Source organism: Saccopteryx bilineata, chromosome 2 (assembly GCF_036850765.1).
Source record: "Saccopteryx bilineata isolate mSacBil1 chromosome 2, mSacBil1_pri_phased_curated, whole genome shotgun sequence".
NCBI lineage: Eukaryota > Metazoa > Chordata > Mammalia > Chiroptera > Emballonuridae > Saccopteryx > Saccopteryx bilineata.
In genome coordinates this window covers 222911513-222924488 of record NC_089491.1, presented here as the reverse complement: position 1 = coordinate 222924488, position 12976 = coordinate 222911513, and the positions used below count along the sequence as shown (strand labels likewise).

The 12976-nt window shown below is 44.4% G+C and overlaps 1 protein-coding gene across 1 annotated transcript in view; it reads left to right on the top strand.

Moving 5' to 3' along the window:
• Positions 1-12976, top strand: part of BACE2 (beta-secretase 2) — an 87561-nt gene that overhangs the window by 27235 nt on the left and 47350 nt on the right. The window contains exon 2 of the mRNA XM_066259343.1: positions 6577-6665. Coding sequence (XP_066115440.1) covers positions 6577-6665 — 89 coding nt within the window. The remainder of the gene's footprint in view (positions 1-6576; positions 6666-12976) is intronic.

The following is a 12976-nucleotide window of genomic DNA, read 5'->3' as shown; positions in this document are numbered from 1 at the left end:
CTGGGGTCGAATGTGATGCAAGTTGTGTTGACATTGTGATAGAAGTCAGCCCCACCACACCTCTTTGAGAAATCAAAACACCCAAGTGTGCCAGACACCATTCTGGCTGCCTCACATTTATCCCATGGGCTCCTCAGAGCTACTCTTCATGATCCCACTTTACAGATGAGGGCACTGAGGCTCAGAGAGGGTGGCAAATTCTATGAGTTTCCAAAGCCAACAGGAGACTAAGGCAGGGCTCAGATCCAGGTGTAACAAGCCTGAGGCTGCTGTTTTGCATGCTCTCTGCTTTAGAGACAGCGCAGGGTGCATCCTGGGACCACAGGTAGAAAATGAACTTACAACCAGCATCCTTGGAATGGACAGTCCTTGCTGGCACATTCAAAGCTATGGGTGGGTAATAAATTTTACCAGCTTCCTTTTCTGCTCTTCCTGACAGGGATGGGTGACTTGAAAAGTTTCAAAACTCTGGGAGCCCCCTCCCTCCAGCAGCTGTCCCACTGCTCCAGGGACAGGTTTCAGCTGCAGAGAGTCCACATGGCTTTTGAAGTGTGTTGTCCTAGTAGGGCCTGTGGTGCAGGCACCGAGGCAGTCGTGAAGGCACAGGCATGTATGTGCATGTGTGTGTACATGCATACACACACATACGCAGAGTTTATATAAATTGTACGATCAAGCTTCTCTTCACAAAGTCCTTCAACATCTGGTTGTGTTAAGTGGAGCCCTTTGGAAACAATTTCCCCCTTCTTTATTTAGAAAAACAGCCTTAATTTGAGATTGTGGAGAAATGGCGCGTGGCAATTATTTTTGCTTTCTTCATCAAGATGTGTTTAAGTAAATGAGATTCATCTCTAGAATGGAAGCACTGAAAGGACCTGATTAACAAGATTGGCGGCGACAATCATGTGTGATAACTGTGGGCAAACAGCCCGCATGGCTGGGCCGGGAAGGCCACCGTTGTGGGTGCTCTTGCTGGCAGACTCTGGCAGATGGGCTGCTAATGTAATTAGGAATCATTGTGTTAAATGAGCCATTATCTAACTGATCTGCTAATTTTTCTATTAACCTGCTGAAAAGGAGACAGTGATATCTGAGAAATCTCTGGCAGCTGATTGCTAACTGGATGCATAACCTAGTTCTTTCCTTCAATGCAGATGCTTTTACCTTTATTGCAGCAATTAGCAAATGGCTTTCTGTCTGGTTCTCACCCCATGCATGGACAGGTTAAGAAGGGGCTGGGGGAGGCACTGCTCAGTCTGTGTGTAGGTTTCAGCCAGTGGTAGAGGTGCAGCGGGAGAAGGTTTTAGCTTTTCTGACCACTCTGATTTTGTTTTGTTTAGGGTCTAACTTAAAGTATATTTGGTCTTTGGGGCACATAAGGCAAGGTCTGCATGACTCATGGAGGAAGGAGAAGTGAGGCAGAAAGGATCACTGAGGTGCAATGGGCACATGCACTCAGTCCTGCTACAGGTACTCCTGGGAGGCAGCCCAGGCACCCTCAAAGCTCTCCCCCATTGGGGCGAGGGAAGGGAGGTCTCATTCCACCAGCTGTCTGTATTTGCAGTTGAGGGCTGCTCCCAGGCACACTCCCTCCATGCCCTTCATTTCGGGTGGGTCCTGGATGCTGGCGGGGCCGTTCCTGCAGCTGCAGGACCTGCTGCAGGCACATGGTGGGTGCCTTCATTGTTTGCTGCCATCTCACTTCTAATTTTGCTTATCCTTGGGTAGTTAAGAGGTAGTGTGTGTTTATTTCATAGAGCAGCTAGGACATGGATTAAGGGAGTCCATCCTAGCCAATTCTAGAGAAGCTACATAAATGTTTTTGCACAAGTGTATCAAGAATTTGGCCTGGGGAATTCTCTCTGGCTTCTCTCACTTTTATTGCAGGTTTGGCTTCCTCATCTGCTTTCCCTTTCCTCCTCCCCATCTCAGTATCAGAGGTTAGTGAGTTCCTATAGTCCTCATCTGAGGGCCATCAGAAAAAGACAAAAAGGACACTGACCTCAAGCAATTCAGGGGCTCATGGAACAGGGGTAACAAAGAACATCAAAACGAAGTGAGGAATACAAAACTCCACAAAATATTTTATTTTAAAAATGAGTGAGCTTTGTCTAGGCAGAGCAAGGCATGGAGATAAAGTCCTGACTGTCCCCAAGAACATTCCAGAAGGAATCTTCCTTTAGAATCTGTTGGATTCAGATCACTCTGGAACCAGCCTTTGGCCAGAGGTTCCTCTGGTTGTCACAGAGTTTGTCTCGATGGCTGCCAATGACTGACCTGTCTTCCCACCTTCTGCTGAAAATTGGGTGTATAAGCCCACACTAGCACTTATCACTAATTGGCTGAGAACCTGCAGTGAGCTCACATGGCTGTATTTCTTCCTTGCAAGCACTTTGGTAGAGTGGTCAATCACCCTCTTCCTGGATAAAGGAGCAGAGACACAGGCAGGAGAAGGAATCTGCCCAGACACGTGCTCTGAGTGGTAGAGTGGCACTTGATCCAGGCCTGTGTGACTGTCACTGCTCAGCACAATGAGGAGCCATGTTGATGTGAAGACAGCACTCCTGACAGGGGAGGGAGAATAAAACCAACCGCATGTATCCAAATCCTACCCACTTGTAATGTGTGCATAATGGTCATTCTTGTTTCATGATTATTGAGTAAAATCTTGTTATACGAGTTTCGGTAGGACTGCAGGGATTAGAGAATGCTATCCAAGAAGGAAGTTTTTGTTTTGAGGGGATCATAGAATATTCATACATCTTCTTTCTTATTTTCTAGAATAGGTTCTTTAAGATCTTTTGCCCTCTCAACTATTTTGTGTATAATTGGTAGGTAAGCAACACAGACTTGTTTCAGAAATATACAAACACATTTCCTTTCCCCAGAATATGCATTTCTGCTACTTAGTTTCCACTCAGTGAAAGTCTCCTTTATTTAGTTATTCATAAGGGTTCATTGAGCCCCTACTAAGCCCTGGACACTGTCCAAGGTACTGGAGAGGAAATGATGACACACACAGGTTCTGCTCTCATGGAAGGTGCCCTGTGCTGGGGACAGAGACCTCTCAGGAACGACATGCAAGGTGTGTCTAAGAGCAGAGCTGGAGGAGGGATCATCTGCCACAGAGACTGAGACAGAAAAGCCATGGGGGGAAACCAGGAAGGTGGTGTTTTTGAAGCTTCAAGAAGGGACTGGCGGGTAGTGGTAGTGGTGTTTGAAGGCTGGAGGAGGTGATGATGGGGTTAGTGTGCAGAGGTCACTGTGTGACCTTGGCTGGCACTGGACTGTGAGGCTGAAGCCCCATCTCAGCAGGTTGTGGAGAGAAAGAGAATGGAGACAGGAGAGACCCCACTGGTGCTCGGCTGAGACAGGGAGGAAAGGCAGGAGTGGGAGGTAGTGTGTTTGGGGCTTTGCTGTTTTTGAATAAATGGACCAAAAATTTGCCCTGTCAACTCCTGCAATTAGCTGTGAACCTTCCTGGGTCTAGCCACTTGTATCACAGGCAGTTTTTAGGGAAAGGTCCGGGGACCCTTTATTCTTCCCTGCTGGGTTCTTAACTCTGCTGAGGTCAGGACCACATCTCCCCCATCACTACTGCTTTCCCTTTTAAAAGTTTAATTTCTAGCCTGACTGTTGGTGGCACAATGGCTAGAGCATTGACCTGGGATGCTGAAGTCCCAGATTTGAAACCCCAAGGTCACAGGCATGGAATCTTCAGCTTGAGTGTGGATCATCGACATGATCCCCTGGTGGCTGGTTTGAGCCCCAAAGTTGTTGGCTTGAAGCTCAAAGTCACTGGCTTGAGCAAGGGGTCATTGATTCAGCTGGAGTACTCTGGTCAAGGCATGTATGAGAAGCAATCAATCACCAACTAAAGTGACTTAACTATGAGTTGATGCTTCTCATCTCTGGCCGTTCTTGTCTGTCTGTCCGTCTGTTTCTCACAAAAATAAAGAAAATTTAATTTCTAAGGCCTTTTTCTAGTCACTCAACACACTTAAAAAATTTAATGCATTTCTGCATTCCTCCTTGTGGAGTATAGATAATATCTTTCTTAGGCACTTCTCAGTCATTTTGAGTTGTGCGTCAAAAGAACAAAACATTCCACGAATTTGAAACCGTGTGTGTATTTTCAGTGTCCGTTGTGGGGCCTAATGATGTGTCCTGGGGCTAGATTATAGTGTGTGTGGCACTGAACCCAGGGAGGCAGGAAATGATTTTGGAAATTCTTGGGATAAAGGAAGCAGCAGATGACGTTGGTGGCCTCTGGAGTGGGGTGAGGTATCCAGAAAAAACCTGCACAGCGAGCCTTTGCATTTTGGTCTTCATAACGTGGATCGCATAAAATTATAGGGCAAGTAGCATTATTTTTTTCTCTTTTTCTGTTGAGACTACTTGCAGAGAGGGAGTCACAGCCCTGGGGAGAAATCAACCTGAGAAATGCTCACTTGGGATGTCATCAAGCAGAAAAAGGTGTTGCCTTGTTTGCTGCTCAAAAACATTTCTTGAAGCACAAGCCAGAGTGTTTACTGCTCCCTGGGTATCCATCCCTTGCCTGACTCTGTAGCTGCCTAGTTATTGGGGTGATTTGCCTCTTCAAACCATATGCTCTGGGACCGACCACAGTGGTGACCAGCTTTGCTGAGCTGTGACTCTGAATTGAATTTTCTTGAATGCTGGCTTCTGCTGAGCTAGCCGAGAAGACTGTACAGAATGCCTGGGTGATTATTAGAAGCCACCCCTGTAAAATAAAACAGTCTGTTTTGGGTAGCTTTCTTTGCTCTTGTGTCCCCTGCCTCTGTCATATGGGGACAGTGCAGCATGGCAGAATCATGAGGTTGGGGGTGTGTACAGGGTCTCATTTCTGATGTGATGCAAATGGCCGTGGGTGGAATTCCATACCCAGGAAAGAAGACTGACTTGTTTGCCAAGAGAGTCCCCTGACACTGGGGCTATTGTGCTGAGGACAATGGTCTTGTGTCCACTTTGACTACGCCCAGTTGTGCAAGAGCTCGAGGCGGGGATGTGGAATGCCAGCCTGGGAACCCAGGCTGCCAGGTGACTTAGTCTTTCCACATGCATCCTGCTGGGCTGTGGGCTGTGTGGTTGCCCGTGGGTCCCAGGGAATACTTGTGAAAACAACACGCTTCCCTCACTGACCCTGAACGTGGAGAGGAGGAGGGATGTTGGTTCGGGAACCTGTGTTTTATTAACTGTGACTTTTAGTAACTGAGAAAGAGTAGTTCTCACTGCAGGTTTTTTAAGGGTGCTCTATTGTCTTGACTAACAGAAGCACTCTTCTCTGGCAGGCCTGAACTTCCCTAATTTGCCTCATGATGAATTTTGTTGTTTTATTCCCCCGTTCTACCTTCCTCCCCTCTCTACTAAGCAACTTGAAAAGCTCGTCTTGTCTCCAGGAAACTTTTAAATCTAGGACACAGAGAGAGTGATGAGGACTCAGGGCCCTCTGAGTTACATATATTAGTTACGTCTGCTTGGACTGAATGACCGCTATTAGGCCTTGGTGCTTGCCAAGGTGCTTGCATTTGGAACTTCATTCTAATGATGAATAAGGTCTGGTTGCTGTTTTCTCACGGACCATGTCTGATTTTGTGATGTGTAAGAAGAAATAAATATTTGAAATTTGTCCCAGTTCCTGGCAGAGCTCTTGAAACCCTTGGAAGTTCCTAAGCCAATTAGAGTGACAAAGGTATCTTTTGTTATTCATAACAAACTCCTTTGGCCACACCCAAAGTACATTAATGAGCTGGCTTTTGGAAAGGAGGGGGACTAACCTGGAATTAGAGGGTTGTAACTTTCAGCCTTACCTCCCTGAAGGAGAGAGGGGTTGGAGGTGGAATCAATCACCAATGGCCAAAGATTTAATCAATTTCACCCAGTGATGAGGCCTCCATAAAAGTCCTCAATGACAAGATTAAAACTTAATGTGACATGGGAAGTGACCAGAACTGCAGAACAGGAAGGACTGATAGAGAAGGGGCACAAAGCAACCCTTTGGAAAGAACAGAAATTTCTGTATCTTGGTTTGGGTGGACACCATGTCTAAACTCATCAGTGGGAAAATCTAAGGTCTTGTGATTTATTATATCTAAATTGTACCTCATTCAAACTGAAAAATGAAACCTGGACAGGTGTTCCCAGGTGCTATGCAGTGGAAATGAGGGGAGGCCCCAGTGGCTCAGGCTTTCCAAGTGAGATTGGAAGGCAGGAATTGCTGATCTCAGCCAGGTGACAGACCTGGACGACAGAGGAAGGGCTCTGCCTGTTAGCACCAATGGCTTGAAAAGAAAATCCCGGGTATTCCACTGAGTTTGTGTGCTTTAAGGCTTGCTGTGCATCGAAGGCAAACTGTTTCCCCACCCTGCCACAGCTTCTTAATGGACTGTGTTCACATGTCAATATTATAACAGCTTTTTTAAAAATCTTCTAATCAATCTAAGTTTTTCCAAGTAATAAATTATTAGTTCTTACTTTTTAAAAGAGTTATTCAAGAGTATGGCCTTATTCAAGTAACCTGATGGTTTCTATTTCTTTCCCCCTTAAAAATAAAAGCTGCAGATTCTCGTTGACACTGGAAGCAGCAACTTTGCCGTGGCTGGCGCCCCGCATTCATACATAGACTCGTATTTTGACACGAAGAGGTAAGTGATGGGCCCATGGCTGGGCCTGGCCAGGTTTGGGGGCACTGCACCAATACTTCAGAGTACCCTGAGGCAGGTCCTGGCTGGGTAGTTCAGTTGGTTAGAGCATCATCCCAACATGCCAAGATTGCAGGTTCAATCCTCGGTCAGGGCACATGTAAGAATCAACCAATGACGGCATGAATAAACGGACGAGTTGATGTTTCTCTCTGTCTCTGTTGCTCTCCCTCTCTCTCTAAAAAGAAAAAAAAATCAATCAACAAAGTACTCTGGAGCAAAACAGCTAACAGCCAAAACTCTGTTTTATTTTGAGGAAAATGTGTGTGTGTGTGTGTGTGTGTGTATCATTCTGTGTATGTATATACGTTTGTGAATATGTGTGTGTGTGTAGTGTTTGTATATGAGTGAGTGTGTGTGTGTGTGTGTGTTCATTCTGGGGAATATATAAGAAATTCTAATAGTCTCTGTACATTCTCATGAGACTGGCTTTGGAAAAATGCAAGTCAAACAGCAGTGTTGAAGGTGTATAACTTTGATGTTTATGGTGGCCTCCCTCATCCTGAAGTGGAGATGGGCTCGAGCAGGGAGAGGGGCACTGGAAATGAGGAGTATTGGGACTGTCTAGGCGGGGGTCTACATTGCTTGGAAAGTCACCTAAACGAATTTCTTTGTGATGCCTTGAAATAAAATGCAGAGGAAATGGGACTTACCTGTATATATAATTCTAATTTCCCTGATGTAATACAAGGGAGAATAAAAGCAGGTGATTTATCGAGGGTGACCAGTATCTCAATAGGTACACACTCTGGTTCGGCCACAGTAGGAGACCCGTGATGCAGGGAGAGCTGAAAGCTTGCTGTGGGCTCGCAGCGCCCTAGGCAGACCTGGTAAGAAGCAATGGAGGTAGACTCAGACACCCAGAGCAGCTTGGGTTGATTATGTGATTTTTCACATTGGGGAAGACTCTTGGTAAAAATCTCTCCCTGAAACTGCATTGTGAGTTTCATCCCATCAGCACTTCTGTCATTCAAACTTCATTGGCAAGTATTGCTGAGCTCTTCTTAGTACCTGTAACACATTACTCACATGTTGACCTCTGTTCCTGACGATGTCTTTCTTGTGAAGAGGGCTATTCTTCCACAGGGCTCCCAGGTTAGTTCCTAGCTGAACCAGATTGAAGCAGCACATCTCTGAATTGCAGGCAAGTTCTGGTCCGTCAGCTGCTACTGCGCTGAGATTCACCTTACCTTCTTTCTTCTGTGTTCCCATGCCTTTATACACTTCTGTTTACACAGATATATTCTTTTAAAGCCATGAACTGTGAAGATAATTTACTCTTTGTGTAAATTATGTATGATTCATTTGTCAGATGCTTTCAGGTAACTTTGGAGTTGGCAAAAGGCACATTTCCCACTGTTGCATCTGATGGAAGCCAAGAGAACGTTTTCACTGCCTTTCTCAAATTTTTCACAAAGGTTTCTGTTCTGAAAGGCAGCTCTTGCACTGTGGTGTCCCTGTGTTTGCTTGTCCCTCTGATCTCCCTGAGTTATAATAAGGAGTCTGGTTGGGTTTGTCAGCCTCTGATGCAAGTACCCCAGACTTTGGATATTCAGGTTTAATGCTTCCTGAAACATTGCCCAGTAATTGGAGATTTGGCTTGGGGTTCTTTGACAAGATCTCTTTGATTTATGGAAGGAGACATCAGGCTAGCATTAGTCATTCGTGTGGCTTGTTCCCATCAAGCCCACTCTTTGTGATCCTGAGTGTTCCAGTGAGTTACTATGTAGCCAAAAAAAAAAGATGGTGTATTTTTTAAGATGTGTTTCTTTTTTAGCCAATTAAACAACCTCCAGCCATTTGGCTTGATGAGAGATTCAATATATTCATCTCTCTGACCTACTAATCTATTCAGGAAATTAAGTCTATTTCTGTTAAAACCTCTCCTCCTCCTTCCTCTACTCCATCTGGGGTGAAGCCGCAGAGCAGGGTGACAAGGGGGAGCGGTTTCCTTTCCTCAGCAGGTGCTTGTAGATGGAATTCGGATATGAGAGAAGTACCCCGTGACCTCCTTAAAGAGGCAGACTGACCCCCTGAGATCACATGCCTCATCTGTCCATGTGACAATGACAGACATTCTTGCTTGATTCTTTTTTTTTCTTTTTTTACATTTATTTTTAATTTAGTGGGATGACATGGTTCACCAAAACGTGCAGGTTCCAAGTGTATAACTCACTATAACACCCTCTACATAATTTCTTGAGCCCACCCGTGCTTTGTGTGCCCCGGAGGGGACTTGCTCTGTTGGAGCCTGCTATTATTTGCCATTGTTGAGAACTCGGGTGGGGAGACTAACAGAGAGCCCCTAGGCCATCAGTGACTGGCTGTTCTGGTCATTTCCAAAACCACGGAAGAGCCAGAGGGGTATCTGGTTCCCCGGGTCAGACCAGCAACCCTGAATGTAACTCTAAAATGTGCAGAAGTGTCCCAGGAAAGTCTTGGCCAAGTCCTTTAGGACCTTCCCTGGGTGGGGTAACCTCGGAGAAGTAGAGCTGACCCGAGGGTTCATCTCTTGAGCTCTGCCCTTCCTCCTCCTTTATGTTCTCTGAAAACAGTCATGAGTTTTTTCACAATAATAAAATGTGTTAGGCTCTTTTCTTCTCCATTCAATTGATGTCACTTTTTAATCCCATGTCCCCTGAACATTCTTATCAGAGGGAGAATGTCTCCTGAATTTGGTTCAAAGTGATTTTATTGCTGTGAGTGAACTTTTCCCTGGCTCCCCACATCCATGACTGATTGCTGTTTCTGAACATGCAGAATGGATGGAACAAGGGAAAAGCCAATCTGGGCTCTCTCAGTTTGGTTAATTAATGTGCACAGCCACTGAGAGCTGAAGCCCTTCAACGCCAAGAATAGGATGTCAGAACGCGAGGATGGAGGAATGCATTGGGTTTTTAACTTAATGCTGGAAACTGTGCACTAGTCACACTCAGAGCTGCTTACAGATCATCGCTGGGGCTTTTGCTCATGGAGGTTTAGTTTGAGGATCCCTGGGAATATGAGTTTAGAACTACTTTTTCTCCATTATCTAGGACTGTGCTTTCTGCAAGGGTCAGCACTAGCCACATATGGCTATTTCATTGATGTTAAATAAATGGCTAGTGTTTTTAGTCATACTATAATCACATTTTAGGTGGTCAATAGCCACCTCATCATTAGAGACTATTTCTCACACCGAGGTCTCTTGGGCAGTGTGGGTCTGGAATACACAACAGCTCTGCCTTTTGGAAACCTGCCAGGTTCTGCCACCTCCCATACCGCCATAACCAAGTCTCCCTCACACCTTTTCCCCTTCTAGCCAGCCCGTGGGGTGGCTAGACTTCAGAATGAGACAGTTTGGGATAATCCGTAAGAGAAACTCTAGAGGAACATTTTCTAGGGGGGTTGGGAAATCTTACATTTTCTGATAGTTCAGACATTGAATAAAGGTGGCACATGATTAGGTAATTAATTATAATAACAGCAGCTATTTTTGTTGCATTCCTGCTGTGTTCCAGGGTTTTGTTCTAGATGCTTGATAGCATTCACTCTTTTAATCCTCCAAAGTAACCCAAGAGGTATGGTGCTATATTATCCACATTTTTTAGTTGAGGGAACTGAGGCACAGAGAGGTTAAATAACTTGGCTCACGATCACACAGCTAATAAGAGGGTAAACTAGTACTTGAACCCCAGCAGTGTAACTCCATCTGCTTCTTGTCTCTCTGCAAATGGCAACAAAATATCCAGAACGTTCACCCTGTACAGGGGAATAGTAACCTGGTCAAACACTGTAGAAGACGTACTCAGTAGATGTTCAGGCTCTTATGGTTTACATAAGATTCCAATGTTTTTGGTAGGCCAGACACAGTAAAAACAAAACAACTTCTCAAAAGAAAGTCATGGTACTTTCAACTGTTTTGAGGAGATAAATAATCTTCAAGATCAGGAGTTGGCAAAATAGGGTCCACAGGCTACATTGGACCTGCTGTCTATTTTATAAATGAAGGTTTTTTAAACTGAATTTATTGGAGTGACACTGGTTAACAAAATTATAGTTTCCAGCTGCCCAATTCTACAGCATATCTCTGTACACTGTATTGTGTATTCACACCCCCCAAATCAAGTTATAAATAAAGTTTTATTGGAACATAGGCAGGCACATTTGCTTATGTATTGTCAGGAGCTGCTTGCTCATTATCCTTGCAGAGCTGAGTATTTGTAATAGAGGTCATGTGACCCACAAAAGCCCAAACATTTATTTTCTGGCCCTTTACAGAAAAAGGGTACCAACCCTGTGCTAGATCACTTTCTCCAAGCATTTAAAAATAATTAGCTTCTTCTGTTAGCAGTAGCGTATATTTGAACATGAGGAATGACCCCTAATTGTCAAAAGGGATTGAATAACTTACTATTTTTATTAATAATCAGTGTACAGGAGTGCCACCCCAGCTGTCTGCCAAGCACACCTGAATGTCCACGGTCACTAAAGCTTGGCACTGATCCTCAGGTGCCCACCTCTCTATGACTGGACTCTGCACATTCCTTGTGTCATTGCTGGAGGGTGCCAGGGCCCACCACTCTCACATTGTCATCTGCACCTGCCCTTGTCAGGAGATATGCACACAAAGCTTTCACTTCATGCTGCTCTCACTTGAAGGCAAGTGAACCAGCATAGGAAGTAAATACTAAAGTTACACATTCTTCGTATTTTCTATTTTATTAGGAAGTTGGAACAAAGTAAATTTCTTCAAAATATGTCTACAAGGCATTTTTGAAATAACTTTTTTCCTCTAGTTTTTAAAGTTATAAATGCAAAAACTGTGGTGGGCCTAACCACAAGAGCAAGCATCCTCCCCTCACAAAACCCCACCCTGCAGAGGTAGCCACTGTTGATATGTTAGTGTAATTACTTGTCTTAAAAGATTCTGCCACAGCCTGACCTGTGGTGGCGCAGTGGATAAAGCGTCGACCTGGAAATGCTGAGGTCGCCAGTTCGAAACCCTGGGCTTGCCTGGTCAAGGCACATATGGGAGTTGATGCTTCTAGCTCCTCCCCGCTTCTCTCTCTCTGTCTCTCTCTCCTCTCCCTCTCTCTCCTTTCTATAAATGAATAAATAAAATAATAAAATAAGTTAAAAAATATTAGGACATTTAAAAAAAAAGACTGTGATTTTTTAAAAGATTCTGCCATATATATAAGATTTTTCCTTAATTTTCTATGCCACTGAAAATTTCTTAATAAACACTGCTTTTTAGTGCAGCATACTATTCCTTCATGTGGATGTACAAAGATTTACTAAACAATTTCCTTTTTACTGGGTACTTGGGTTGTTTCCAGCTATTTGCTATGATCAGTAAAACAAGAGGACTGTCTTTGTACGTAAAACATAATGACTGCCTTTGTACATAAACCTCTGTCTGCTTCCTGGGTGTTCCTTAGGATCAAAATCTCAGAAGTGCAATTTACTGAATTAAAGACAGTTATTTTAAAACTTCTCAGATGTACCAAGAAAAAAAAGGTCTTGTCATCTTGGATGAAATCACATTCCTAACTTCAAAGAAGACTACTCTCTTTCATGTAATCGTATAACAAAGACTTGTGAACCTGAATGTTTAGAGACTTACTATTAAAACAACATGAAATGAAAACTGTAGGCCCACAAGAACACTCTAGAATTATCTGTTGGGTGATCTGACACTTCTCTCATAAATTTGACCATTGTCCTCTGGAAACGGCTTTTAATGCCCACGTATTTACTGATAGATCGTCCTTGGACTCCTTACTGTGAACAGTCCATTTGAGTTTTCAAACTCAAATTGCTGTAAGAATTACCTCACATTATTAAACACCCCAGAGCCTTGACACCTGCTGTCCTCTCCCAGGATGTCCTCCCCCCCTCCCCGTGGCTCCTTATCTTTGCATGCACTGCCTTCCCCTCCCCCCCTTGATAAGAGTGGATAGCTCTTATCACTGTCTGCAATTTTATGCATTCCTTGGCCTGTTGTCTGTCTCTGTTCCAGTGGCCCTGTCCATTGTCTTAGGTTGTTTGCTATTGTGTTTGAGTGACTCCTACCCTTAGGGCCATAGGCATATGGGGTTGTAGATGGTATTACAGTGATTTGTGTCACAGCATGCAATTTGTTTCCTCCCCTCACATTTTGCTGTGAGTATAAACAGCTTTGGGGTATTGAAGGAATGCCCTGAAGGAAACTGTGACATCAGGAAGTAGTGTGGGGCCTGAAGAGAAAGGCACGTGGTGTTGGTGAGCAT